Source organism: Cryptococcus depauperatus, chromosome 7 (genome assembly GCF_001720195.1).
Source record: "Cryptococcus depauperatus CBS 7841 chromosome 7, complete sequence".
Taxonomy (NCBI): Eukaryota; Fungi; Basidiomycota; class Tremellomycetes; order Tremellales; family Cryptococcaceae; genus Cryptococcus; species Cryptococcus depauperatus.
In genome coordinates this window covers 967,781-995,263 of record NC_089474.1, presented here as the reverse complement: position 1 = coordinate 995,263, position 27,483 = coordinate 967,781, and the positions used below count along the sequence as shown (strand labels likewise).

Sequence of the window (27,483 nt, the reverse complement as noted above, 5' to 3'; positions counted from 1 at the left end):
TAACCTTCATTCATGATCAGACTTCCAGAGTATCCTTTGATGCTAAAGGTGATATTGATAGGAGAGGTCTTGACATCGTTGCCATATGAGCAGCATTGCGAAAAGAATGAAGAAACTTCAACAAACAGGATGTTGTACTTGATCCCTGACTGTTCATCTTTCATGGTTTTAAGAGACGCTCAATGATCGATTGATCAATAGGGATACCGTTGGCATTAAGATAGTCGTCTGACCAGAACTTGCTTTGGTGTCTCGACCCGGAATCACATCTTGCAACTTGTAAGCCCATTTGAGTGCTTCACAGCATGGCAAAAGACCCACAAAATTGTAACTATCCTCGAGCCTCGCTTGATGGTTTTTGCGACGTGGATGCAAGCAACCAGATTGCAAGCGCTTGATGATCCTAGGAAGAGTCCATCATGCTGCACAAGAAATCGCGACATGGCCACCGCCTCTGCGTCTGATACCCTGTTGTCAATTTCGTTAGCTATTTTGGTAGTCTACAGGTGTACTTGAAAAAAATATGAATACCTGTAAGCAGTATCGATTACAGGTAGACCTAACGAAAAATTGTGTGTGATCTAGATGAATGTCAGGCTGCCTCTCATAGTATACAAAAACACAATTTACTCGGTTGATCCCTTTTACAGATTTATGTCAATCATCTGTCAACAAATTCTGATTGAATATGACTTACCTATTCCTTCTACGACTGTATCAACCTGATGTCTTCTCTTTTTTCCTTCACTCTCTTTAGGATCAAACATTACATTATATTTAACTTTGTTGAATAATCCAGAGCCTTCCGGATCAGAAAGAGCTACGATAAGGTTGGGAAGAGGCTTCTTAAGGAAGGATCCAATTCCTGCTATGGTACCGCCGGTGCCAGCCCCGCTTACAAAAGCATCCAAACGTCCATTGGTTTGTCTCAAGATTTCTGGTCCGGTTCCTCTGTAATGGGCCTTGAAGTTGCTTTCGTTCTCAAATTGATCGGCAAAGAAACCTCGAGGTTTGTGTTCGAAAGAAGAATGAAAGATAGTAGTATGTTCAACTTCAGACGGCTCGGCGAAAGTTGACACTGCCACATCTTCACTATGAGAAGGTGTATTGGTGAGCTTGGTCTTGCCAAAATCTAATGCTCGGCGCCGAGCAAGATTCTAAAGCGGGTGATTAGACACGTTGCAATGCGCTTGCAACAAGACTGTGAACTAACTTACAACAAACTGCCACATATTAATATCTTATCAATATACCCAACTGATCAATAAAGCTCACCTGCTTTTGGTCCACAATGCTTGCTGGCTTGACCCTCTCCACCTTGGCTTCAAGTTTTTCCAATACCTGGACCTTTTCTATAGCCACATCGTCTGGCATGATGATATAGCATTCATACCCCCTAAACGCCATAGCCCATGAGCCAAATATCAAGTCCCAAAGAGGGGTGTACACACTTGGCTTTGCCTACGGTCGCCAGCGATATACCTGTACTTCCCACTGTACCTTCAAATAGAACAGATCCAGTATTTGGATGTAAGAGACCTTGTGCTTCTGCATCTTCAATGACTTGAACAAATCAGCACTCGGAGCCATTCAGGTCAGGAATTCCAACATACTCTGAAGAGCCACCCGATCCTTGACGGATCCTCCAGGATTAAGAAACTGTGAAGCTATCAAAATTTGTAAAGGGTAAAGAAAAAAAAACCAACTTCAGCTTTGCCCTACAATGTATAATCAGAGCAAATATTTGGTTGAAACCAAACCACGAACCAAAATCTCCACTCCCAATGCATCACTCAGAGAGTTTATCCTCAGCAGAGGTGTGTTGCCTGTACCCAACTCGTCAACACTAATGTAGATATGAATGGTAGCACGCCTTATACCTATCAGTCCCACAACACCAGAAACAATTTCGTCGCTTCTCAGCTCGATCGGACGGGGAGGTATCCTTTGCATGGCCTTCTTCCTTCTCCAGTCTTGTAACATCAATGCTGCAGAAGTGGAAGAGAGCGATGCAGCGATACCAACCATGAGACCCCATATGAGATCATGGGAGATTCGTTGAGGTAGCCGTAATTTTTCCCAGAACTTGGTTGAAAAGGATGTAAAATAGTCTGAGAGTCCCATGTTGAGGGTTGAAGGTTGAATTTGAAGTGAATAAGCAATTAGTGTAAAAAACAAGAGATAATATTAAAAGAATTTAGTAAGCCGAAAGAGAGATAAGATAAGCACAAATCGTGGTGTTATTATGAATGGTTAATTAATGATAGGCGTTTATAGTCCCATCCATAAAATGGGTGTCCCGATCTGTGTACGTTCATGCCAAAATGCATGTTGCTTATTATCACTGTGATTGTTTTTAATTTTTAATTTTGGAGCTATATATCCAACTCTTGACTTTATCAACTTGGAGCTCACAAGCGCAAGCTCAACACTTTAGGCAGTGGATCCTGCCACTCGCTAACTGTTTGCTTAGCAATGACCATCTATTCTCTTTACATCTTTGACCGGTAAGTCTTACATGGAGTCTTTAATACAATTAACTGATTTGTATGGGCTGTCATTACAATAGTCACTGCGACTGTGTCTATTATCAAGACTGGCATCGCACAAGACCAGTTCGTCCACCTCCTCCAGCCAATTTCAAACCAGGTGTCCACCGCCTGCCGGTCAGACCTCAAGCAAATGAAGCTGCTAGAGCTTCCATATTTGACGAGAACCGACTCTCTGCGCAAGGAGGCGGGGATGTTGAAGGAGCAATGAACAAGAATAGCCTTGGCCGACAACCCAGAGGACTGCCATTCGATGAAGAGGCAAAATTGGTCTATGGTGTCTTGATATCATTAAGAAATATGGTTCAAAAGCTCTCTGGACGGTAAGCAACAACAAGCAATCTTGGTCTTCAAAAGCTCATATGTTCAATAGTAACGAGGCATTCACTTCATACTTGACGAATCAGTACAAACTGCATTTGTTTGAAACACCTACTGGTTACAAATTTGTACTTCTCTCTGACCCATCATCAGATTCCTTACGTTTCGTCCTTCGCCAGCTTTATGTTGGACCCTTCATAGATTGTGTTGTGAGGAATCCCTTAGTGAAAATGGATTCTCGTGATGAAGGGATAGACAACGACCAGGTAGGTTTAACTATAACTGTCTGGTCCAGTTGCTAATTTGGGCAGTTCCGAGCAGCAGTTGATAGACATATGAAAGGTTTATCAATGTTTGGTTCATGAATGGCCAGTTACCAATCACGACAGACGCCATGCATTATGATTATAACAATCATGCTAAAGGGCCCATGAATCTATGCTTTGAATTACAACATTGTGATAAAGCTTTTCTTTTGTATTGCCATCTACCAACCCCATCGCCTCTCAGGATTCTGCCTCAAATTTAGTCCTCAAATGTGTCAACAGAGACTTTCTTGTTTCCTTTGCGGTCTTGTCATCTGCCCCGGCGCCGTCCGTCCCATCAAGCGATACCTCCTCACCACCAACCATATCGTCCAGTTGTAGCTTGGTTAGCCCAATTTCAAGCATATCCTCCTACCAATCATTTCATTCAGTCAAGACTTTTAGGGATAAGGCGCTCACTTACGTCAATGGATCCCTTCGTGATTAACTTTACAACCTCAACTTCTTTTTCCTGCCCTATGCGATATGCTCTGTCCGCAGCTTGCCTATCGTTGTGAGGGTTAAAGTCCTGATCATAAATGACAACGACCGAGGCTGCCGTCAGATTGATACTACACAGGCTATAAGCAATAACCTTTTTACTCAAAAAAAAACACTTACCCGACTCCGCCAGCCTTCGTAGATAACAAAAACACGACAATATTTGTGTCCTCATTGAACTCATCCACTAACCCTTGCCGTTCATCTGTCTTGGTCTGTCCATCTAACCTCGTATAACGAATGCCTAGATGTTCAAGCGCTTTTTCGAGAATGTCGAGAATCATCACAAACTGAAACAGTGTGAGTCTAGAGTGTATATAAATGTATATTTGCAGCATACCTGGGAAAAAAGAAGCATCCTCTTGCTCTCCGCTTTACATCTTTCAACAAGTCTGATCAACGCTGAGACTTTCCCGCCTTCCAAAAACACATCTGGGTTCAGAGCATGTTTGTGAAGTTCCTACGCTCCTATCAGTTTTCCTTAAAGAGCGGCCTAAAGAATCTTACCACTTCTTCGGAAGAGGAACAAAAGTTTGAGATTTCGAAATCACTCATATACTACGTTGCACTGCAATCAACTCTCATCTCTGCCGCGCATCTGCAGATGCTCACCTGAAGATCTTCAATCACATAGTCAAGGTTACAGTCGCAATAAGTTGGAGTGTTCAAGCAATCTTTCGCAATCTTTTTGATTTTTGCGTCCGTATACAGTCGTCTGAACAGTAGTGGATGACTAGCTGCCTTTCTTAAATCCATCAAAATGTTGGCCCCACTCGTTGCTAGACCACTCGGCTTCTTGGCTTTAGTCTTTTTAGTAACTGCTGTCTTGCTGTTGCTAGCAGCTGCATCATCTTCTCCAGCTACCTCCTCTAAAGCATTTTCATCCATTTCACTTAGAATTTTCTTGGACTTTCGCATTGTTTCCGAGTATAGTTGGGATTGCGCTTTGGTCATCTCACAATGCTCGACAGTCTCGGTTTTTGGCGGAAGAGAAAGAACATGCGCCTTACGGCGACGAAGGACAAATGGTGTGAGCATTGTCCTTGCACGGGTTGTTCTCTGAAGCGACAAAAGGCTTGCGTGACCTTGAGATTTGAAGATAGCCCGGAGATACGGCTCGGCATCTGTAAAAGTGTCTTTATGTATAAACATTAGCAGAGACTGCCTCATTCTTGTCAGCTCTAATCTTTGACACAGAAGACAGACATACAACAAGTTCTTGTAAGTTATTTTGTAGTGGAGTACCGGTAAGCAACAGTCTCCATTTCGGTTTGATGGAGAGTAGGTCTGTATATGCTTTTGTTGTGCAGCTCTTTAACCTATGTCCTTCGTCATAGATGCAACTCTGATATAAATGTCAGCCTTTGTTCCTACACAATTGAGCCAGCCCACTTCAAAATCAATTTTTTTTCTGAAAAAGGCCAAATCTTCTATGGATGTAACTTGTGTATAAGAAGCCAGCACGACCTCCAGTTCACCTCTTCGAAATTGCGACTTGAGATCATTTCTCAAACCCGCTCGTTCCGCCTGAGAACCATAGTAAGTCTGAACGTCGATGTTTGGTGCAAAGCGTTTGAATTCTCTGGTCCAGTTCTCTAACGTGGAAGCGGGCACGAAGATTAAGTGAGGTCCGGTGTTGCCTTGCTCTTTAAGAGCCGCAATAAACGCAATGACTTGGATAGTTTTTCCCAGCCCTATGCAGAATTGTCAACTTTACCGCCAAATACAAGTGAAACTTACCCATTTCATCTGCAAGGATACATCCAATTTTCTTCCTGTATAGAAGATTCAGCCAGTTCACACCCAACAGTTGATAATCCTTCAAAACTGTTCCCGTAGCCAGCAACGAGGGCTGGCTCTGTATATATTGGCTCAGAATCTTTTTCTTTCTCATATCTGTCTCAACCTTTAACAGTTCAGACACTTTTGCCACATCCACTTTGGCATCGTTCAACCCATCAGATTTAGGTGTGCCAACCACACTTCCATCTCTGACATTGGAGACCCCTCTCCATACGGCAAGTGTCCGAGCGACAGTTTGGGCAATCTCCTCGCACTTGTTTAGACAACTGTCTATCTGCACGAAACCTTCCATAATCTCAGTGTATTGTTCAAATAATTTGAATGACACTCCTCGAGCTTTAGTTAGCTTTGCATGTACATCTTCGACATTTTCAAAAGGACGTTGCTTGATAATGATGGCAGCTTGCTCCGGACGACATGCTACACGAACGTTTGAGTATTATTTGCGTGAGGAAGAGCAATCTTACCAATAGTACCTATCAGCGCTTCGGCATCCACCTCATTGAAAGCTTTCAAGGCGGCGCTCTCTGCATCCAATACATTCGGATCACCTTTTCTTCTCTTTGAGCTTCCCTCTCCATCTGACCACTGGTCTTCACTACTACCACCAGAATGTTCTTCCTCTGAAGTACTCCCTCTCCTATGCCGTTTTCGGTTCGCATATATAGATGAGTTTTCATTCTTTTTTGACTTTGCAAGAGCCATAGGAGAACTGTCAGCGATGACAATCACATCACTCCGATTGGAAAGATGTGGCATTGAGACAGAATTGGATGCTAGTCTAACACCATTGACATGGGCAATTTGATTGATCGCCTTATCTGGATTGTCTTGGTACTTTCGTAAAAGAGTCAAAATGGTCGATTTTGGAACATTTGGAAATTTTTGCTCCAACCCTTTGAGCATCTTTTCTTCATTGCCGCTCCTAGCGGATTGAGCAGCAATTACAAGACCAGGTTGGCGAGAGCTCGTGCTAGATCCGACTGCATTAGGGTTCAAAGGAGATTTGATAGGAGATTCTTCGTCTGGGTCTAATCCACGGGCTTTCAGATTGCGAGGTGGTCCAGGTGTATCTGGCGAGAACAAGTTCGTTGCAGCTGAACTTGCTTGTTCATAATGACTTGAGGTAACAGCCTTGTTATGTCCATGGATTGCGCGCAATACGTCTTGAGGACTTCCATTCAATACTGGCAGTTTTTCCTTTCGTCCGATATTCGAGCTGGGTAAAACGCCGTTCTTCATCCCTCCATAAGTTGCGTTTTCGCTGTGTTCAGCCTGTTCACTTGAAAAATATCTCGATTCGCTTGGTTGTGGCGTTTTAGCAGGCGAAGAAGCAGGTACAAGGATATGCGAGTCTGTTATTGGTTCTATGCTGGGAGATCGTTCGATAGATGGTCGAGACACAGCTGCCCTCTTTCGTTTCAGTGCTTCTAAGGCTTCCTATTGAGGTGAAAAAGGAATACATATCAGCAAAGTAAACTTGGAATGGTGGATTATTAAAACGAGTAAGAATTGTTTACTTACGCGGCGACGTTCAGACTCGGCTGCCATCGTACTTTGCGCTATCTATGGAGTGGTGTAGGCGAATGTTATCCGATATGAAGAACAAATTTATTTTGGATATACAAAGTAAATATTGGGATTGTTGATGGTTAATGCAAGAAAAGATGGAAAAGTAATAATGAATATTTATCAAAATATAACTGGCGCGTTTGTAAATTCAAAAAAAAAATGCTTTTTCGGAGATGGACTTTCAACATTCAATGTCTTGGTGGCAGGAAGGATTCATATGTATTGGTTGTTATAAAGAGACAATGCCTAACCAAAATGGTTATAATTCTCATAACCGCTTATCGTTGGTACCCATGATGATACTACATTCGTATGTCATACCCAAACTATAACGATCTCACTTGCCAAATCTTGCCCCAAATGCAAGTGTTATCCACCCATGACTCCAACTATACTACCTGTGTACACAATATACCACATCCATACGCCGTATGCTGCAGAAAACCCAAGATATATGAAACTAATCGTCAGAATGAACACCAAACGATGCTGATAGGTGATTTGTAGTAAGGTAATGCTATTGTTGAGATTGTATAACATTATCGGAGCCATTTGTGGGTTGAGAAGGATAAGACGATATGTCTGATGGTATTGGCTGAGCGACTTGCAAAGAGGCATGGTCAACACCCAAAGTATTTTCCATGTGTTTTGGGAAATGGTCGGGATAAAAGGCTTCCCCTGCCCGGATCATCCCAAAAGCGCCCTCATAGCCTCGCATATGGTCCGGAGTAAAACAGTCACGCCAACGGCCGATTAAAAAACCTCCTGTGTGTAGGTAGCCACGCCATAACCATCTCGCAGAAGGATCAGACTTCAACACGTTAGTGACTGGCTAGACGTTGGCTTTGGAGACGTACATCGTAGGCAAGAGCCATATTAATCAGTCCATCCCATGTCCGGACTCTACCACGTATTCTGGCCCGACCCCAACATGTGCGACCCTTGGACACGTCAGATATTGATTTACACGATGAGATTAGACTCACCGTTCCTGTTATCAGAATCTCTTTTGTCCATCCTTCTTCATCCTCCTCATTATCCTGCGCAAGCCGATGACCATAGCCTTGCGCTGTAAACTTGACGGCTTCATCCATATCTTCCATGTCTTTAAATCCTGCATGTAACAGTTGACCATCGCCCCCAACCTGATCTTTTTTCACTTTGACCAGCGTTTCCTTCAATTCCATCTCAACTTCCTGTTCTGCAAACATTCCAGTGTACACTCCCCTCATGTTTCCGCCCAAAATCTGGCGGTAGAGTGTAAAATCGTAAAACAGAAACTTTCCTCTCCAAAAACCTTGAATAGATCCCCGATACGCCGTCACAGGCAAACCTTGACCCGTATGGGGATCTTGACACGCCGTGTTTCTCTGCCACTCTTGGTCGTGCTGATAGGAATGTATTATCTTGTAGGAGGAGAATATCCCCGGCATGTTGGCTTCAAACGGCGTACGGGAAAAGGTTGTGCCACCCGTTCTGAGACCTACTCGGTCGGGTTGACGTTCAAGCAAACGAAGAAAGAGGATATATACAGCGAGAATGAAATGTGGAGGTACCCGTCGCCACAAGTATCCAAATCGTCGGTAAACCATAGCTTTGCTCCGAATAGCAGGATCAACGGAATGATCCTTACAATCGGGGTCGCATAACGGTAAACGAGAGATACGCCATGAAGCGTAAGTGACGTCGTACTGCCACCCGTCAGTTTGTCAACTGCCAACATAACAAAATACTCACCTTGGCACATGCAAAGACATAGGGACGGAACAAAAAGATCTTTTCATCCACTTCTTCTGGCGTGTCTTCCCCAATCATGTCTAACCCAACGTCAGTTTCCCGTATGCCGGTCCAGTCCTTACCTATCCCCGCATACAAGGAGCACCATGCAGCCAGTGCTTTCTCGCCAGAGTCTGTCGGGTATCCTGGCAAAAGTGACTCTTGCAGCAAAACTTCACGATAGTAAATGGTAAACGCTTGCCGAAACTTGCAGTGCTTGAAGAGAAAAGGCATGTTCTTGCCATCTAACCCCATTAGCCAGACCTCGCTCTCGCTCTGACCCACCATTCTCAGTAATCAAAAACCAAACGTTCCACAAGTCCTCCACAAAAGTCGTCTTGTCGCATACTCCCTCCACGTTGATACGACCATATCTGGCCACGTGCCGTAACCTCCTGCTTGTCTCCCATCTCCCTCGATAGTCGGCAGCCCACGTGCGAGGATCATCAAACAGATGGAATACTTTCGATTTCTTCTTGGTGAGATGCAACGCCATCCAGCTGAAACGTCTCAGCATAGCCTTGAAGTCAAATGTGGCCAGAAAAAGTTCCTTGTAAAGCTGAGGATTATTAGCAAACGAAATGGCTTGGTATATGGTACGACACGAGAGATAAAACGGGACGAGACAAGCCGGATGACCTGCTCCGCCATCCTCGTCGACGACTACATAGTAGGCTATGCGAGCCAACAGGTCGCGAGGAAAGATATGCAGTTGCTTGCCATATCCCATGGATTGTGGTGAGTCTTGAGATAGATGTAAATGCAAAAAAAGTTGCCTGTCATTATGATTTATTTCCTTAAACCGATTATTGAATAATCCAAAAAAAAAAAAAAGTTCCTTTCCATCTCTCCCGCCCCTAATTTACACCTCCGGAAGCAAATTTATACTTTAGATTTCTTCTCGCTAAATGTTTAACCCGTCACACGTCCAAAAGTCAACCAGCGAATACACCGAAAGCGGTTTCTGAACATACAACCCCAACATTCTCTCTAAGCAAGGTCACTTTTCTTCCCATACCTGGCTAGAGTTGGCCATCAACTTTTCATGGGAGCATCGTTCGACACGTTGCATCCACAAACGCCAATTCGGAACAGCTCAAGACCCGTTCTCCGCCTTGTGGATGAACAATCCGAACGTTTCTCCCATCCTATCGGTATTGCTTCCATCCAAAACGGCCCGATGAACGATGGTGGGACAAGGTGAGGCGCTGGACGAACTGTCCAGAGATCAATTCCCGGCTTGGTCGGTTGAAGATTCACCCGCTGTTACCCAAAAAGAAAGGCAAAAGAGAAAGGAGATGGTACTTTTCGAATCTCTTTCTACCATTGGACATGCGTTGATGTCGATATCAGAATACCATCTATACGCCAAAAGGTTAATGAAAGATGGAGTCCCAAGTGCTGGATACTTTCTACGCTATGCAAGATACCACTCATCTCAGCAGTCGTATACGTTTACCGACGATAACCGAAGCAGCATGGCTCCATTTGGCGCTGATAGCCGGGCTCAATGTCCCTGCCATATAGTTATTGGGTGGCGCAACTTGTACAAGGAGCGTAGAACAGGAAGAGGACATACCAAGTACGATTGGTTTACGGGTGTCGACGGTTATGAACGGAACTTGGGAGATGCAGAGATGGCGATGACGTTGAAAGTTTGAATGGTTGTATTCACCGTTTATTATTGTCGGATGTTTCTTGGTAAGATTAGGAAGAGGTCGATGGCTCCTAGTTGTATGTGCCATGGGTAAGAAGGTTGTCGGGTAGTATGTATGAGTTTGGGATATCTTTTGTGAAAGAGGTAATGGGAGATGTCGAGATGGACCACATCTGTGAAGGGTTGCAACTTGGTTGTACAAGTATGGAGGATGGTAGTGTTATGCGGATGCTCAACAACAATCAATCTTCAGTCCATTGCCCTCGATGCGTGGATAATATCGGAGAAAAAATGGACCTATTTTGGAATGCAGTAATGGGGAAAGCAATATTAAAAAGAAAGGGATGAATGTACATTCAGACAAGGGGTTTGCGACTTGTTCTTACCATTTCAAGAAGAAACAGTATAAATACACATTGGTACCATCACTCCCATCACATCTTGACGTTACATTCCATCCAAGACGACTCAAACGTTGTTCCAAGACCGTCTTACAGCCCAAGGCACGATTTCTCTCTTGTCTATTGGCGTTTCCAGCCATGATGAGTGACAAAGTAGCGCTACCGGTGGGAGCTACAACTCCGTGCTTCTCGTATGTCCTTTTCGCGCAGGTAGACTCATCCTGACCTAATATTTGAGTGGCTGCTGGAGATAATCTCCCACGAGCAATGCACCTCCAAAAGTCATGTCTCTCTTTTCCATAATCGCGTTGACATCCAATACACTGGCCAAATCCTGACCACCACCCATAAACTCGCCTACCTCCAATGTTTCGTCGTTTCCTTGCAGGGTTTCCGAGGTAAGGCTGGGTGAACCTCCTAGCGGCGTTGGGTCCAAAAGTGGATTGTGAAGTGACTGTACAGGGTCAAACGATGTCTGCTTGACGCTACCTACCACTTGCACCAGCTTGATTTCCATCGCCTGCTTCATCGGAACCGCCAACCCAAACGTGTCTCATTGCAAGTTTCGCTGTAATTCTGCCCGAGTCTCATTACAGCGCTTCAATGTCGTTTCCAATGATGAGTGTACGCCTGCTGCAAAGGATTATACTGTCGACTGAGGCCCATAACGCAACATATCATTTGGCCAAAGACTGGATGGACAGTCGAGTATGTCGACACGGCATGACTCTGGGCCGTGGTAGATGGAACGATTTTTAGTGAAGTCATATGGATGTCAAGAATAGAGAGATAGAAAAGGAATCAAGTCAAGACATGTAAGTGATCGCCACACTCGGTGTCATCGGAAATAGTTAAACCTCGTGGCATGTCTTGTCGTATGGCTAAGTCCGCTTGAATCCTAAAGAGTTGATTCTTGTCCTTTTCCCTATTTCGCTCTTCATCTACATTTCGCTTTTTCCTACTCTAATTCAAGGGACAAGTCGGTAACCTTTAGACAAAGAAAGTGTTATAGACAGGGACAAATGTCCACTCTCCATTCATTGTCGCCGATTCGTTCCCTCCTTTGTATCTCTTCAAATCCTCAAAAGATGACTACTCTATCCGTTGGACGCTACAAAAAAGCACTCAATCGACACTGTAGGTAAGTGCAGCGTGGTAACAACGAGTAACAGGTGCCAGGACAATGCTGACTTCACCTTTGTTCTATCCAATACCGACTTTCCATCACATCACATCCTTTTAACCCTTTCCTCTGACTACCTCCCCAACAAATCGATTCTGCTCGGCACTCTAAACCAATCGTGCAATCTGGTTTCGTTGGCACTTTCTCATCGATCCAACTCTGCTGAAAATCCTCAAAAACGCCACAAAATTTGCGCACTACTACCCATATTAAACAGTCCTACGGAATGACGTTTGGAACGGCTCAGCACCGAATGACATCTTTGGACCTCCGCATCGGCGGAAGATACAGGATTGGGAAGAAGATTGGAACCGGAGGTTTTGGTACTTTTTTTCTTTCTAGAAAACCCAACTTGTCTGATTTGATCTCGTAGGCGACATTTACGTCGGTGCTGACATTGTCTCTGGCGAGGAAGTAGCTATTAAACTCGAGTCCATCAAGGCCAGGATGTCTATGCTAGAATATGAGTTCAAAGTCTACAAAAGCCTGGCCGGTGGTGTTGGGATTCCATTCGTGCGATGGTATGGTACCGAATGTGACTATAACGCCATGGTTCTTGACCTCCTCGGTCCTTCATTGGAAGATTTATTCAACTTTTGCAATCGCAAATTTTCATTGAAGACTGTCCTTCTATTAGCCGACCAACTCATTTCCCGTGTTGAATTCATTCATTCTCGAAACTTTGTTCACCGAGACCTTAAACCAGACAACCTCCTGATGGGTGTTGGTAAGCGCGGAAACTTGGTCAATGTCATAGATTTTGGACTTGCCAAGAAGTTTCGAGACTCCAAGACCAACCTTCCTAATCCTTACAAAGAAAACAGGAATATGGCTGGCACCATAATGTTCACTAGTATCAACACTCATTTAGGTGTGGATCAGAGTCCACGAGACGATATGGAGAGTTTAGGTTATGTCTTCATGGTGGGCGTCTTTGTCGTCGAAAGATCTTGGCTGATGCCGCAAAGTATTTCTTACGAGGGAGACTTCCCTGGCAGGCTTCACGTAAGGGTGCTACTAGGAAGGAAAGATATGATTATGTCATGGAGAAAAGTGGGTAGCCTTTGTTCTTTCTGATTTATATAATTTTAACGATTTGCAGAAATGACGATACCTACGGAGATTCTCTGTCGAGGCTTCCCAAATGATTTCGCAATCTATCTCAACTACTGTCGCTCCCTTCGATTCGATGAAAAGCCTGACTACATTTACCTTCGCAAGCTATTCCGCGACTTGTTTGTCAGAGAGGGCTTCCAGTATGATTATGTCTTTGATTGGTCGGTCCTACCGAGCGTCAAGCCGGAAGGCAATGACTTGCAGGGTAGGTCTTTACCTCTCAATTCTGACCGGACCAAGAGAAGAGTTGTTAACAACGATGGTACAGGTCAAGATAATGAGTGACGACTGAGGAGCCAAACCAGGGAAAACAAAGACGAAGAATGGTTTGGCACGCCGATATGGTCTCATGATAAGAATATCTAGAAAACTGAACTTTCCATCGACAGAACTTGCCAAGTTCTTTGGTGGATTACACTCTGCCCGATCGTCCCTTTTTCATCTGTCGCCCTTCAATTCTCTTTGTCTCGACAAATCTTTCAAGTTTCCTTTTGATCTTTCTCGAGTTTGTTATATCAAAGTTTAATCGTCATTTTCCAAACAATCTACTTCCTGGTAATGGGTCTTCCAAAAAAAAACAGAATATTTCAATTGCTTTTACTTTCTCATGGTATTCGGCTATCTCCAACCCAAAGAAACAAAGTGGTTGGTGCCCACTACTCATCTGACTTAACCAACACACAAGTCTTTTGCTACCTTGTACAATGGATTATTCACCCCACCATCCTTCTTTTCAATCCACCCTTACCTTACCACCCATCTACTCTTGATGTGTTTTGGATGTCAATAATGCCAAAATAACACGAAACCCTGCTAATCCGCGTCAACAATCGCGCACCAATCGATTGCCAATATCCTCGTACGTTCCCGTATTCTCTCGCCATTCAGCCTTCACTACCTTAAATGTGGTTTGCGCATGGTTCGAGGAGTACGGTTGGACGCGAGAGGGCGCCAAATTTCCTTTGCCATATCGTCTCTTTCGTTGATTATTCTTTAGATTTGTCTTTTGCCTCGTAGCTAATCGTAACTAGATAGTGAGATAGAATTAGCAGCTTGTTGACGTACAAAGAATATGAGAGAGAGAGAAGAATGGTTTCATGCATTCAAATACTATTGTACCCATCTTCTTTTCGCATTTTCAGACAATCTGTAATGAGCTTGAGCCTGGGCGGAAGGCGAGTGTGGCGTCTCGTATGAATCCATCATCTAAAAGACTATGATCTATCCTGAAAGTATGGGCTGTTTAACTTGAACCGAGTCGCAGTTTTTCAAGGTTATGACCAACGTAAACGATGTTGGGCAAAACGACCACCAAGATGGTGGACATATAGGCTGCATCTATTTGAGTAAAGATGGAAAGCGATTCATAAAAGTCAGTCGTCGTTGCTAGCACAAATGGCAAGTCAGAATGAACTGATGCGTGATTTCATTCATTAGCGGACGAGGGTGTCAGAAACACAGCAAGCAAGGATGGAGTCGGTTGTGTGTTGGGTTGGATACACTGGACAGGAGAAGATGTATATAAGGATAGACAACGCAGAGACACAACCCCAGAGAATGAATCTAGCTTTCTGTCTCTATATATCATATCCTAACTACTAAGTAGTATCTCGTCCCAAGGGCATAACCACTGTAACCACCCGAGTGACCCAGTCTTGACACGAGGGAGGATGAAATAAGTTTCTATGACAGCCTTATGGACGGAACTTTACAAAAAGACTATCTTGGGTTCAATTTACTCAAGAAATTCATTCCAACATACCATGATGTAGTAGATGCTTCTTGGCTTTCGACGGATGACACTTCATTAGCCACAGCAGAGTCGCAAGAGAAGGTCCCGATATATGGAGAGGATAGTAAAATCACAGGCTATAAGCAAGACAATGCTGATAAACATAAAATGGTGAGTGCTGTTCATCAGCCGTTGAGAGCCATGTGCAAACGTTGAAGGCGGATACAGTGTATTGTCCTTGACCACCTAGGCAGAGGTGTTGACGTCGAGATGAGTGCTGATTTCAAGGCCGGCACACGATTATCAGGAAGTAGAGCTGCAAGATCAAATGCCATAAAATACAAGCAGCAACAAATTAGCGCTCAAGGTAGCACCAGCAGCAAATACGGTTTGAGATTCGCTGGCGCTGAGTTAAGCTGACACTGAAATCGCAAGCAAGTGGCCGTCAATTTGCTGACTTCAAACGCTTAGATAACTCGTCGTGATATGAAAATTCGATTAAAATGCAACAAGAATAGGGCCCGCACACACAGTCTTGCTAACATGAATGTGGTGTTTTCAAGTGTATTCGATCAACTTCCTCCAGACTCTGAGCATTTTCATTCTAAAAGCATGTCATTCACATGTTTCGACGTGTTTGAATACTTGTACAAAATCGAAAAAGATATATTAGATAGCATTTTGGACATGCGCAAACAGGTTGAAGAATTGGCGACGGCAGTGGATGCGACGAAATGGGACTTTGCTGGCAGCTCAATATTGTTTTGTCGGAAGAGACAAGTCTAGTATGATGAAGACTCGAGTAGGTTTTATTGATGTCACCCATGCCGAATCACACGAGTCAGAATTGGGTCCCGATGGTATACAAAAGGGATTCCAAACCATTGATAGACTGTTGAAGAAAAGGGCAAGTGAATTGGAAGCATCTTTGTCATGCTTGGACTATGAGATAATACCGTGTCATGGTGACATAAACCCGTGTGGCTATCAACAAGCTATGATATATTTCAATTGGATATTGTCTGCATTATCAGTACACCTTCTGTTTATTTGATATTGCTTTGCCTGTTGTCATGGATATGCATCTTTCTGCGTCTGTGTTGTACATCCAAGCAGCAAGAATAACCTATGAGACATCTTTAAGTAAATACTGTAGTACAAGGTCTCAGTTCTTTTCTACCCCATTGAATACAACACTCACTTCCAACTTTTGAGGAACGACCCCGACAACGCTATCAATGAGTTTTCCATCCTTATAGGCGATAAAAATAGGCATTTCCTTGATTTTGGCTTCATGGGCAATTTCCTACTCACACATTGTTATCAAGGTCTATCAACAAAGAACAAAACCACTAACATCATGCTCATCGAAATCGACTCTGACAAACCTGAGTTGAGGAAAACGTTCTTCATATTCGGCAAAGATAGGTGAAATACGTTTGCATGGAAGGCACCATTCAGCCCAGAATTCAGCAATGACGACTTGTGAGCCGCCAACCTTGTCTCCATCAGCTCTCTCCATCTTGCAGCAAAACAGAGCCATTTACGAGAATTTCCCACTATTTATAAGACTCGATAGTCTTGACCATTCTGTCTGGTGTTGCAGCGACTAAAAGCAAAGATAGTGCCAGATAAACGCTGAGTACAAGCAAAGACAGTAAGCCGAGACGTCTCGAGTCGTAACCTCCGATAGACCACCCCTCCTGCCCTCGGAGTCACCAAACGAAAACTTACAAAGAGAGAGTAAGAGAATAGAGAACAATAATTGTGGAATGATAACTCGCTTTTTATACCATGAGGCTGTAGCTGACGTCACGCCATGGGGCAAGTACAAACTGTGGCACTTTGGAATGCGGAGATCGCCGCCCGACACCCATCCAGCTTCAATCACGACAAACGAATACGAATTTTCTAAAACACTTACCATTCTTGTATTCCCAAAATCTCGACCATCAAGCATAAAAATTGAACCCAAACTCCATGCGGGATAGATGGAAGAATGCCGTCAAGAGCGGAAGGATAGCTAGGTCTTTGAACTCGACATATCCCATTGCCGACACGCAGACCTACATGGTTCCCGTTGCCAGACGCCCGTTACGAGCAACATGCAGAGACATGGTAAGCAGCCAATGCTGTCGCTTCCACAAACTCCATTGTGGAATCTGGGTCCAGCCTGGAGGCTGCCATGCCTGACGTAACCACAAAACCCTCGCTGTACGTGTTGCGACAACTACTAGAATTGCCTCGTCGCCGGGAAAGACCAAAACAAGTCGGTCTTGACTATCCATCCAACGCTCCACATACCAAAATCTCCCTTCTCTCCTGCGAGATCAACCCGTCCCATCTCTCAAATTTGTGGCGCAAAGCGTGATTACCTCCACAAAGACGACGTTAGCTTGTGGCTTGCCCAACTCTGGATTATTCCTCATTGACAGCCTTGTCCCTTGGGCCTGCATGATGCATCAGAAGCCGTAGTTGGACAGCGACTGTTCTTTGCCGTTTCCAGTATTGACGATTTCAAGCGCAAACAGTCATCAAGGTACGAGAATGATGAACAGAACTGAAATCACTATCCATATAATCTTGACCTTATCGTTACCACTGTGGGCACAAGCATTCTACCAAGACACGCAAGAATTGGCCATATCTTGAAGCGGCGATCGCCGCATGCCAACGCTTGTGTTCTATATCCTCAACAGCGCTGACAAAGCGTATAAGGGTTGTTGTGCTTTGGCAAATCAAATTTCAACCGTAAACAGACGAGATGATTTTGTATACACTATCGTTAGACATTAGGGTGGTTCATTTTTACCAACTGAACAGTGTTCAATTTGTCTTTAGAAATGAACTACTGTAAGTGTCTCAGCAGTCTGCACTAGGAGTGGTAAAGACGGAAGATAAGTCTGTCAACGAGGAACACAAGAGGACAAGGAAATATATATATAGACAAGCCGTAGAATACTTTTACTTTAGATACATCAATTTCTATGCAAGACCAGTGCTAGATTTGCTGTATCAGAACATCCATTGCCATAGCTATACCCTATTTACATCTCGTATACCTAGAATAGTACCCAACGAACCCACCGTCACCTAATGTTTTCACATGCCTATCCGCAATATATACCGCGCCTATCTGCCACTGATTACTTATTCTCCGACAAACCGTGATCTATCTACATTAGGTCACGTGAGAGTTGTACTCGCTCTTTTAATTTTTATCTTGTCTATACTTGATGTACATACAACATATATACACACGTATATTAACTATCAATTACCAAACTTTTTAACGTCGGCTGAGATGTCTCTAGCCTCATCGAGATCGACACGGGAGATCTTCTCCAACGCGACAATGGTAACGGACCTGGAGAGAATGGCCCGTCCAGTAGCCTGTTGGGCCAGCAGACCTGGATTGACACAGCGTCGGCGGGTCGCCATCCTCGACCTCCGCCGTAGGTCGTGCCGTATGGACCACCTCCACTTCCGCCGTAGTACGTGCCGTGTGGACCGCCTCCACCTCCACCACGATAGTCGTGGTATGCGCTGGGATCAAACCCAGTCGATGACGGTGAGTAACGATAGCCCGTTGCTTGCGGACTATAGGCCGCACCTTGACTCTGCTGTCTGGCATACAAAGCCTGGTGGAGTACAACAGGATTGGGCTTGCTGATGACAGACGCGACACCAGGAGGCATCCTGCCAGACAAGGGACCGCGATGTGCGTTCTCGGTAAGTTCCGGCTTCATGCTTGTGAGTACAGAGACAACGCCAGGATCCAACATGCCCATGTCGCTGAGAACGGTGAGAACCTCGATGACCCAGTCCTCGCATGACCAATAGCTGAAACCTGTATCGGGACCTATTACCTCATATCGAATCTGGACGCTTTGAGCCACCCTAGACACTATCTCCTCGGGATTGAAGTTGTAGGTCCCAATGAGTGTGTTGTTGATGAGAGTGCTACTGTCTTTAAAGCCGATGCTTAACTTCTCATACATGAATGCGCCCACTGAGCCGATGATACGGTAGGATGTGAACGAGGGAAGCGTCCCACCCTTGGTCCTTAGCTCCCAATGGATAAGCGGGAAGCTGTATTTCCTGACGAGCTGTAATATATACATGCTGTAAGTATGGCGAATGGATCGAACCGGAACGGGTTGCTCTTTAGCTTATATAAAGCGATACATACAAGTGTAGACATACCTGGTTGCTCTTTAGCATGTACTAACAGGATGTATGTGTAATATACCGGCTACTGGTATTCTCTTTAGTACTCTAAGCGGCAAAGTGAAAGCCAGTACTACTATATGTCTATATATATATATATATACAGGACAATAAAAATATGGAGAATAACGGCGACGACTACAACAATAAAGATCATGTTATACATAATCATATGATCTTGTTAACAATTGGATCACTAAATTCCAACATGTACAATGTGGCAAAGAGAACCAGAGAAGAGTGCATATATATGTATGTAAATACAGCTGAGGGATGCACACCATGTGTAGTAGACGCATGGTTAATAACGTTGTCAACACGTCGTCAACACGTTGTCGACACATTGTTCTCGACAGTCTGTGGGTCTAGGTCGTTAATCCAGTGGCATGTAGCGCTGTATAAGCGACCGATCCCTAAACCCCACGCTTACATTGCGGTCCGTCACACACCGCTCCCAACAGCTGGGGTAGATACCAGCCCGTTCCCAATCAATTATTCCCGAAAGGTGATCATTGTGAACAAGTATGTTGCATGGTAGGAGGTCGCCATGGGTAATCACCAGCTTGCACCCCGATGCTATCTCCCTCGACAGCACATCCATATCAAAGGTTGATCCTCCCAATTCCCGCACTATGTCTTGCTGTTCGAGTAGTACCTCTGGTGGACCAGTCCTCAAAAAGCCACGAGCGAGTTTGTCGTGATCAAGACCCGAGTCGCACTGGACGATGCCTCTCACCGTTCCATGCTGACCAGAGAGGTCGATCTCGTCTGGGTCTAGGTTGCGCAGCTTGACGAGAAACGACCTGATTTCGTCGCAGACCCGGTGCACCTGCTCTACTGTAGCTCCAGCTCGAGTGTACTCGCTGAGGGTCACACCAGGCAGTTTCTCCATGATGATGACGCTAATCCCGCTATGCCGAGTGAAGGAGACGGGAGTCGGCACTAGGTCGGGGAAGATCTTATTCATGATTTCTGTCACCATGTACTCGTACTGAGAGACATATATCCCGTACTTGACAATCAGCTCGTCGTTCAACTTTATCACACTGGCATTCTCGATACCAGAGTCGACCGACAGCGCATCTAGTGTCGGACTGATGACCACCATCGCTGGCGAGAGTGTATGTTGGGTCGCGCCTGGACAGAACGCAGAGGGTTAGTATGGGTGGCGATAACATTTCAGTAATTAAACTTGATCTGATATATACAACTCTAGAACCAGAATAACCTCTTAATCCCATATAATGCCGAGAGTGGCGGCACGCCTACCAGAACTCCCTCTGACGCCTCTATCTGCTTACAGTCTATCAGAATCTCTCTCTCCATGTCATCTGCAGTGTATTGACTCGTCCCAACTATCCAAATCCTAGTCCTGCTCATTCTTTGCTCCCCCTCCTCAACGTAGTCCATCGTCCCTTGTGATAGAGGTACGCCGCGAGCAACGCCTGGTTCCAAGATGGGTCGCTGGTGCTGAGCAGTGACGCGCCAAGTAATCATCGGCCAAGCTGATATCTCGCCTGGTTGCACCTGCCATCTACATGAAGCAACCCATTCCCTATAGGCTTTCAGCGCCGCTCCTGAACCGTCTTTCTTGTCCTTGAGTTTCCATCTTTATTCGCTGCCAATGGTACAGGATCGTAACGAGTTTGTTCTGGGATGTCCCTGTCATCTATGCCATGTAACACTAACAAGCCAGTTGGAGCTCTGTTCTTTTGTAAATTACGCCGATAGCATCCCAGCTACACAAGTCTCCTGACATTAGATATATACATTGCGGTTTCAGTGTAGGAAGGTGGCTATGGGAAGAGCCATGCTGGGTGAGACCGTGAGAGCCGTCCGATGAGCCAATCTGCAAGCTTGACATATACGTAGATGGTGTTGACGGCTGAAGGTGGAAAAGTGATGAAGTTGAAGGTTTATGTTATATAAAACACAATTTGAAAAGTTGAACATCGGCTTTTTGAGTGGAACATATAAAAAACCCTGTGCAATTCGGACTAGATTGAACACAGCCAAAATTTGCTTCCGCGATTTCGACTCCTGTCCAGTTCGCCAAAATGAATAGCCCACTTCTAATTGAATTTGTAATGACGTATAATGTGATGATGTCACCACTTCTTCAACATTAAAAACGCGTCGCGTCAAAGTGTTCTTTCTTTTTGAAGATATACATTCATTCAATGATTTTCAAGAAAATAACTAAAAACGGCAACTCCTCTAATAACGCATCCTCCTACTCATCTCGCAGAAGAGCTAGATTCTCATGCTCTTTTTGGCCGCCCAGAAATATCCCATCTTGCCCAACGGAGCGTCCCTTCCCACAAATACGGCTTTGGCGTAGATAATCTGAGAGATGGTGATGGCAATATGTTCTGGTAGTATGTGTTCTTTTATCTTATTACAAAGATTTTACAATTGCTTGATTCTCTTCTAAAATGGAGAACTGTTCAAAGACCGCTCGAGGTTCATTCGTTGCAAGCCACTTTGGACAGCTCTGTCGCTTCTCAAGTCGACAACGCTCAAGAGTATGAGCTGGCAAGCGACGAAAAAGGTTTAATTGAAGTTGCTGAGTCCACAGTTTCAAAAACATTGGACGATGGAATGGACGTCAAGTGGAAGAAAAGGTTGAGATGGAGTGTCAACATTTACATATTTAGCACCAGTGTGAGCTGGGTGGCAGCACAGGCCATGATAGCGCTTCTCAGAAGCAGTTGAAAAGTTCAAGATATCCACGCGATATTCAGGATGAGGGTTGTTTGGATGGATACTTGGTAACCAACTGGTCATTATCAAATGCAACACTTTCTATCCGATGAATAGACATTATCTCTAACAAATACTGTTCGACTTGGATGAGCAGTATGGCTTCAAGTTTAAAGCATGCTCATCCCTTTTACAACATTCCCCATGGCTTCAACACCATGAGTGACCCAATTCTCCTCCACACGCTCAGACTCGCCCAAGCCTATATCAAGACCAAGCGTCTCCGAGTTGGGCTCTTCTTTCCAACCTCCGCGAAGAAATCCTTTGCCAGCGTCTCTTGACATGACAACCGCTCTTGCTCGTTCTTGTCCTTCTTTTGAGGGGGATTGCATGGAAAGCCACAAGACAATCCGCTGTCAACTTTGTCAGCCACAGATCCATGAGATTGCGACCAAAGATCAAATGTGAAAAACGAGGCTTACAGGAGGAATAGTGACACGACCCATCTTGAAGCAGTATTCACTAATACTTAGACAACAAACGACGCCGCCATCTGCCCGTGGTTCTTTTCGTTTCGCAGCCCAAGCGCGCTTGACTTCTTCGATTTTGTTGCCCGACAAGGAGGTGTTTGGTGTGGCAGAGCCCGACGCGGTAGCCAAAGCCGGAGTGGTTGACCCAGGACCAGGAAGAGGGGTAACTGTGCGGGTAGGAGGGCCAGAGATACTGGGAACGATGTGTGGAATAGAGGGAGATATAGTATGCGTGACTTTGTCTCTCGCTGCGCCGGCTCTTGAGGCCTTTTTAGGATAAACAAGGAATTCACAGGCAATAAAGAACCTATCACCAGCCCACTATCAGCATAAAAAGCTCATTGCACGAGGCACACCATTTCTCATCCCATCCGACGATATACGCCTCCATAGTGTACTCGGCTCCTATAGGAATTTCTCTCAAAAAGTTGTAGTGAGTAGCGCCGAGAGCCATGTGTGCGCCAGACATAAATGCGGGCGACATGGCTTGGATGCAAAAGTCCATTTTGATTGCATCCGAGTTTTTAGCGTATGACCTTTTCAAGTCTGTATTAGTACACGACTTGAGCATAGCATTTTCTTACGAGTTGCTCAAGTGCATGTTGTAATCACAATCATCCACACCCGCAATCCTTTTATGCCTGACCCTCAGGTTTCTTACGCCGCCGTTCTTGTCATTCTGGGCTTTCCAATCGGCGAGATACTTGCCTCGGCCCTTGCGATATGCCAAGTAGTACGCTTTGATGCCATGCCACCATACGCGAATATGCCACATCAAAGGCCATGAAGGTGAATGGATGAGAAGGAAGAGGAGGAGGAGGAACTTGACTGGGTGATCAAAGACCTCTGGTGAGCGAGTTGCAAGTCTTGTCCATGCCAATACTTACTAGGCTTGGGGATAAAGGGCAAGAGGGGAGTAGAGCTTGAGCTGGTGAACTTCTCCATGGCACTATAGAATACCGTGCCGATGCCTGTAGAAACCTGTTTTTCAAAGCCAAAGAATGTCATTTTGAGTTGCAAAAGGAGAAGAAAATAAGAAAAATATTGAGATTAGCAACTTTTATATACGCGAGGTGAACTCAGGGATTGACCACCACAACGTATCCCCTATACTCACTTTTCTCACTGCACTAGATGCTGGTAAGCCTGACATTTCTATGTTTTCAGTCGTTGTGTTTGATTAGAGGAAGAGAAAAAATAAAGAAACAAGATAAAGTTGTTTGAATACGTTGATGGTTTTGATCAAGTTTTACTTTACGAAGTAAACGTCGGCTATTTTTAAAGCCGAGCCGCAATACAAATGGCAGTGGAAATTGTATTTACATTACATTATTCAAGTTCATATAGCATATTATATATTTGCGTTATTCATTTTTGCGAGCTGAACAGGTGTCGGAATGTCCGAAGCAAATTTTGGCTGTGTTCAATTCGGACTGAATTGAAGAGAGATTTTTGCGTGTTCAACTCGAAAAGCCAACAGGGATAGTCAATTCTAAACGAGGCGAAGATAAAACTGTACGTAAGAAATGACTACCCCGTTGAGGAACGTCACGTGATCATCTACGAGATCAAATCATAGCTGTAAAGACTCATTGTACATAATGCGCATCTAATCTTTGGCGCAGCCAAAAGATTTCCCAGACAGCGATTTTCAAAAGCCATGTCAACAACGGCCGCCCGTCGAAGCGAGCCATCAGCTCTTGACGAGTGCACGCCTCTGGTCACCAATCCTGGCAATGTTGGAGCTCCGAGTGTTACTCCTTCGGGGAATTGGGACGCTGCACAAGGCCAGCTTCCGACGAGGATAGCTTATCGGCTGTACATATCACACTTCCTGTCAACTTGGAATTCCCGCGTCTTCGAATTCGGGGCCGTTCTGTACTTGGCCTTTGTCTTTCCAGGGACGCTGCTGCCTATGTCTGTCTATGCGCTCTCTCGCGGACTCGCAGCGATCATCTTCGCCCCGGCGGTGGGACACTACATCGATGTCGGCAACCGTTTGCAGGTCGTTCGGCTTTCCATCGGTAAGTCTCTTGCTCGGACAAGCGCATCCGTCCATCAACAGGTCTGACCACATTAGTATTACAACGGCTTGTGGTGGCTGCATCGTGCGTGATCTTTTATCTGCTAGCGATCGGCTTTCCCATGAAACGTGTGGCCAACTCTGGCTTGCTGGCGGTTCTCACACTGTTGGCTTGCGTTGAGAAGCTATGCGCTGTCTTGAACTTGATTTCGGTGGAGAAAGATTGGGTAGGGTTATACCAGCTAGTCATTGAACGCTGATCACGACTTGCATGATCTGGCAGGTGGTGGTCATTGCCGGAGAAGATTCTGGATGCCTCAGGAGTGCGTTATACAGATTCAGAATAGATGGGCCATTCCATGCTAACTTGCCAATCAACACAGCGATGAACGCCCAAATGAGACGAATCGACTTGGTCTGCAAACTCATTGGGCCTCTTTTCATCGCGCTTATCGATGGGATATCCACAAAGGCCGCTATTCTCGTCAATCTCGGGATGAATGTCTGTTCGGTCGTGATAGAGTACTTCTCGATCGCCAAGGTATGACGTCTAGCGCGTAGCCTTCCGTCTCGCACTGTGCCAACATTCTACCTCAGGTGTATTATGAAGTGCCAGAATTGCAAGAAACGAAGCATTCATCGCCTCATTTCCAAAGGGTAGAACCAGCACAGCACAGTTTCTTTGTACGCGTCTGGAGAGCTTGCTGTCGAGGTGTACGACAGGCTTTGGGAGACTTTGGTTTTTATTTTCGGCATCCAATGTTCCTCCCATCCTTCGCTGGAGCATTGCTTTACTTGACAGCTCTGTCGATTGCGGGACAAATGGTCACTTGGCTTCTGTCAGCAGGCTATGCGTCGACGCAGATCGCCCTGGCAAGAACATTGTCGGTCATGTTTGAGGTGCTGGCCACCTGGGTTGCGCCTGGGCTGATGAAGAAACTCGGGCCCGCTCGTGCTGGTATCTGGCTAGTATGTTGGCAGATTACTTGCCTTGCAGGTGGCATGGCTATTTTCTGGATATACGCTAGCCAACCTCTACGCTCAGCATCGGGTCTCGTTGGGGATACCATTCTCAGCCGAGTAGGCTTGCGGGGGTTTGATCTATGTGTACAGATTCTTATTCAGGAGGTGAGTCGTCCATGGCCTTGCCAATACCTGCTTTCGATAGAGAGCCAACCCCTGACTCTCATGGAACCTTACAGGGTGTTGCAGCCGAGGCGCGAGGCTCGTTTTCGTCCATCGAAGCTGCTTGGCAGAACCTGTTCGAGATTTGCTCTTATGTCTCCACGATTGTTTTCTCACGTCCGGATCAGTTCATGTGGCCGGCCCTCATCAGTGCGATTGCCGTTGGGTTCGCTGGTTTGCTGTACGCGACCTTTGTAAGGATCCAACAAGGACACTTGGTGCACCTGCCGAGGTGTATTGCTCCCGAGCGCCTACAGCGCTCAAGAGAAAGTGGTCTGGACAGGATCTTCTCGGCTTCTGACTTGTAGTCCCTAGCACATTGCAGTCTGCTATGACTGATTTCGATCCATGCTGTACTGTGTCACGTCCTGCACGCGGTTGTCTTCAGTGCAGGTTGGAGGATTTGTCTCGACTGAGTTCTTGGTTCTTGGTTCTTGGTTCTGGATTCTCGGTTATACTAGGTTTAGTACTGATGCAAGGTTTGTATCTAGTAACAGGCCTAGAATTGATACTCCTGGACTTGTAATGATAGAAATATAAAGAAAGAACAAAGATACAAAACAAATAACTATATACACCAACCTCCACCGTCGGACTTTTCTCCATCTCCGCACTTATTACCATTCCACTATAACACTCCTGCATCGTTTTTAAAAAACAATTCCTCTCTGACACCTTTTCTGTTCCCCGTTACTCACTCTAATCACGGAAAATCGAGCGCTTATCTTCTCCATGGCGAAAATCGTTGCTACATGCCACAAGATTCTGGAGGATGACATGCTTCGTCGCTCCTCACAGATTGTGTCAGTTGTGGGTGATCGAGCGTACATTTTTGGTGGAGAGCTGCGACCGCGCGAACCTCGAGACAATGATATCCACGCTGTTTCATTAGGCAGCAGTAAGTTGCGACGCGTTGATGAATGAGAGGATTCCGAAATTGAACGATGAAGCTGAAACCCGTTACCCTCATCTAGGGAATGCCACCATGACTTGCGAGCCTGCAACATCCCAATCTCCCTCACCGCGTGTTGGGACTGCAGCGTGTACACTGAACGGGAAGATATATATTTTTTCTGGCCGAGGCGGTGTCGCGATGGCACCTATTGAGGAGCAGGGCGCGGTCTGGGAATTCGACCCTGTGGCAGCAAGCTGGTCATTTCTTTTGCCATCGGACGCGAGCGCAAGGGCGTTCCCGGTCGCTCGCAGCTATCATTGTATGGCGAGTGACGGGAAAGATACACTATACCTCCATGCGGGTTGCGCCGAAAAGGGAAGGTTGTCGGACCTATGGGCTTTCAGCCTTTCCCGGAGAAGCTGGACAGAGCTTGCCTCAGCATCTGATCCTCCTCGTGGAGGTGCTTCGATCGCCTTTACAGACGGCAAACTGTATCGGATGAATGGGTTCGATGGGAATACCGAACAGGGAGGAAGTATCGACATTTACGCCCCAAAAACAAATTCTTGGACTTTGCACAGTTATTCACCTGATGGCAAAACAGGCCCGACACCGCGAAGTGTGAGTTGTTTGCTACCGGTTCGTCTGGATGGCCAGTCATTCTTGATCACCTTGTTTGGTGAGCATGATCCAAGTTCCTTGGGTCACCAAGGAGCGGGAAAGATGTTGAGTGACGTGTGGGCATTTGACATTAACAGCAAGACATGGGCGGAAGTTGTTGTTCAAGGCGATCAACTTCCTCTCGCACGGGGCTGGTTTGATGCTGATGTCGTCGGTACAAATACTGTTGTGGTTCATGGTGGGCTAGGAGAATCCAATGACCGATTGGCGGACGTGTGGACTATCGAAATCTCTTGATGTTTTAGGAGGAGAATTTCGCAACTGCGCCGAAGGAATAAGGCAGCATGGCATGCTGAACAGAAACCTCCAAAGCTCCCATC

General features: G+C 45.4%; 13 protein-coding genes across 13 annotated transcripts; 5 read left to right on the top strand and 8 right to left on the bottom strand.

Annotated features, from left to right (window-relative positions):
* Nucleotides 1–160: 160 nt before the first annotated feature.
* On the bottom strand, nt 161–2,124 carry L203_105725 (uncharacterized protein; the record flags this gene model as incomplete). The annotated part of the gene is made up of 12 exons (XM_066215092.1): nt 161–269; nt 322–468; nt 532–581; nt 631–641; nt 698–1,157; nt 1,218–1,223; nt 1,276–1,396; nt 1,452–1,563; nt 1,614–1,659; nt 1,707–1,718; nt 1,768–1,826; nt 1,881–2,124. 12 exons carry the CDS (start codon nt 2,122–2,124, stop codon nt 161–163), a joined length of 1,377 nt encoding a protein of 458 aa, XP_066071189.1.
* Nucleotides 2,125–2,475: 351 nt separating this feature from the next.
* On the top strand, nt 2,476–3,235 carry L203_105724 (uncharacterized protein; the record flags this gene model as incomplete). The annotated part of the gene is made up of 4 exons (XM_066215091.1): nt 2,476–2,507; nt 2,570–2,872; nt 2,923–3,136; nt 3,182–3,235. 4 exons carry the CDS (start codon nt 2,476–2,478, stop codon nt 3,233–3,235), a joined length of 603 nt encoding a protein of 200 aa, XP_066071188.1.
* Nucleotides 3,236–3,376: 141 nt separating this feature from the next.
* On the bottom strand, nt 3,377–7,030 carry L203_105723 (uncharacterized protein; the record flags this gene model as incomplete). The annotated part of the gene is made up of 11 exons (XM_066215090.1): nt 3,377–3,547; nt 3,600–3,747; nt 3,797–3,966; nt 4,017–4,136; nt 4,184–4,234; nt 4,289–4,837; nt 4,887–5,021; nt 5,069–5,370; nt 5,417–5,899; nt 5,947–6,919; nt 7,004–7,030. 11 exons carry the CDS (start codon nt 7,028–7,030, stop codon nt 3,377–3,379), a joined length of 3,129 nt encoding a protein of 1,042 aa, XP_066071187.1.
* Nucleotides 7,031–7,568: 538 nt separating this feature from the next.
* L203_105722 (uncharacterized protein) lies at nt 7,569–9,557 on the bottom strand (the record flags this gene model as incomplete). The annotated part of the gene is made up of 6 exons (XM_066215089.1): nt 7,569–7,862; nt 7,909–7,992; nt 8,038–8,742; nt 8,789–8,868; nt 8,911–9,103; nt 9,177–9,557. 6 exons carry the CDS (start codon nt 9,555–9,557, stop codon nt 7,569–7,571), a joined length of 1,737 nt encoding a protein of 578 aa, XP_066071186.1.
* Nucleotides 9,558–11,111: 1,554 nt separating this feature from the next.
* Nucleotides 11,112–11,402, bottom strand: L203_105721 (uncharacterized protein; the record flags this gene model as incomplete). Its single annotated transcript, XM_066215088.1, has 1 exon — nt 11,112–11,402. One exon carries the CDS (start codon nt 11,400–11,402, stop codon nt 11,112–11,114), a length of 291 nt encoding a protein of 96 aa, XP_066071185.1.
* Nucleotides 11,403–12,321: 919 nt separating this feature from the next.
* L203_105720 (uncharacterized protein) lies at nt 12,322–13,469 on the top strand (the record flags this gene model as incomplete). Its single annotated transcript, XM_066215087.1, has 5 exons — nt 12,322–12,391; nt 12,442–12,992; nt 13,037–13,121; nt 13,171–13,389; nt 13,453–13,469. The coding sequence occupies 5 exons, from the start codon at nt 12,322–12,324 to the stop codon at nt 13,467–13,469; spliced, it is 942 nt and encodes a 313-aa protein (XP_066071184.1).
* A 1,411-nt stretch (nt 13,470–14,880) lies between these two features.
* Nucleotides 14,881–15,336, top strand: L203_105719 (uncharacterized protein; the record flags this gene model as incomplete). Its single annotated transcript, XM_066215086.1, has 2 exons — nt 14,881–15,087; nt 15,145–15,336. 2 exons carry the CDS (start codon nt 14,881–14,883, stop codon nt 15,334–15,336), a joined length of 399 nt encoding a protein of 132 aa, XP_066071183.1.
* Nucleotides 15,337–16,042: 706 nt separating this feature from the next.
* L203_105718 (thioredoxin) lies at nt 16,043–17,033 on the bottom strand (the record flags this gene model as incomplete). Its single annotated transcript, XM_066215085.1, has 7 exons — nt 16,043–16,066; nt 16,118–16,222; nt 16,274–16,414; nt 16,464–16,475; nt 16,728–16,797; nt 16,841–16,939; nt 16,987–17,033. 7 exons carry the CDS (start codon nt 17,031–17,033, stop codon nt 16,043–16,045), a joined length of 498 nt encoding a protein of 165 aa, XP_066071182.1.
* Nucleotides 17,034–18,182: 1,149 nt separating this feature from the next.
* L203_105717 (uncharacterized protein) lies at nt 18,183–19,040 on the bottom strand (the record flags this gene model as incomplete). Its single annotated transcript, XM_066215084.1, has 1 exon — nt 18,183–19,040. The coding sequence occupies one exon, from the start codon at nt 19,038–19,040 to the stop codon at nt 18,183–18,185; it is 858 nt and encodes a 285-aa protein (XP_066071181.1).
* Nucleotides 19,041–19,519: 479 nt separating this feature from the next.
* On the bottom strand, nt 19,520–20,254 carry L203_105716 (uncharacterized protein; the record flags this gene model as incomplete). The annotated part of the gene is made up of 1 exon (XM_066215083.1): nt 19,520–20,254. The coding sequence occupies one exon, from the start codon at nt 20,252–20,254 to the stop codon at nt 19,520–19,522; it is 735 nt and encodes a 244-aa protein (XP_066071180.1).
* Nucleotides 20,255–22,019: 1,765 nt separating this feature from the next.
* L203_105715 (uncharacterized protein) lies at nt 22,020–23,532 on the bottom strand (the record flags this gene model as incomplete). The annotated part of the gene is made up of 6 exons (XM_066215082.1): nt 22,020–22,262; nt 22,332–22,686; nt 22,736–22,915; nt 22,964–23,207; nt 23,267–23,360; nt 23,497–23,532. The coding sequence occupies 6 exons, from the start codon at nt 23,530–23,532 to the stop codon at nt 22,020–22,022; spliced, it is 1,152 nt and encodes a 383-aa protein (XP_066071179.1).
* Nucleotides 23,533–24,039: 507 nt separating this feature from the next.
* On the top strand, nt 24,040–25,895 carry L203_105714 (uncharacterized protein; the record flags this gene model as incomplete). Its single annotated transcript, XM_066215081.1, has 6 exons — nt 24,040–24,403; nt 24,460–24,629; nt 24,686–24,725; nt 24,786–24,943; nt 25,000–25,530; nt 25,605–25,895. The coding sequence occupies 6 exons, from the start codon at nt 24,040–24,042 to the stop codon at nt 25,893–25,895; spliced, it is 1,554 nt and encodes a 517-aa protein (XP_066071178.1).
* Nucleotides 25,896–26,364: 469 nt separating this feature from the next.
* Nucleotides 26,365–27,400, top strand: L203_105713 (uncharacterized protein; the record flags this gene model as incomplete). Its single annotated transcript, XM_066215080.1, has 2 exons — nt 26,365–26,485; nt 26,562–27,400. 2 exons carry the CDS (start codon nt 26,365–26,367, stop codon nt 27,398–27,400), a joined length of 960 nt encoding a protein of 319 aa, XP_066071177.1.
* Nucleotides 27,401–27,483: the final 83 nt, after the last annotated feature.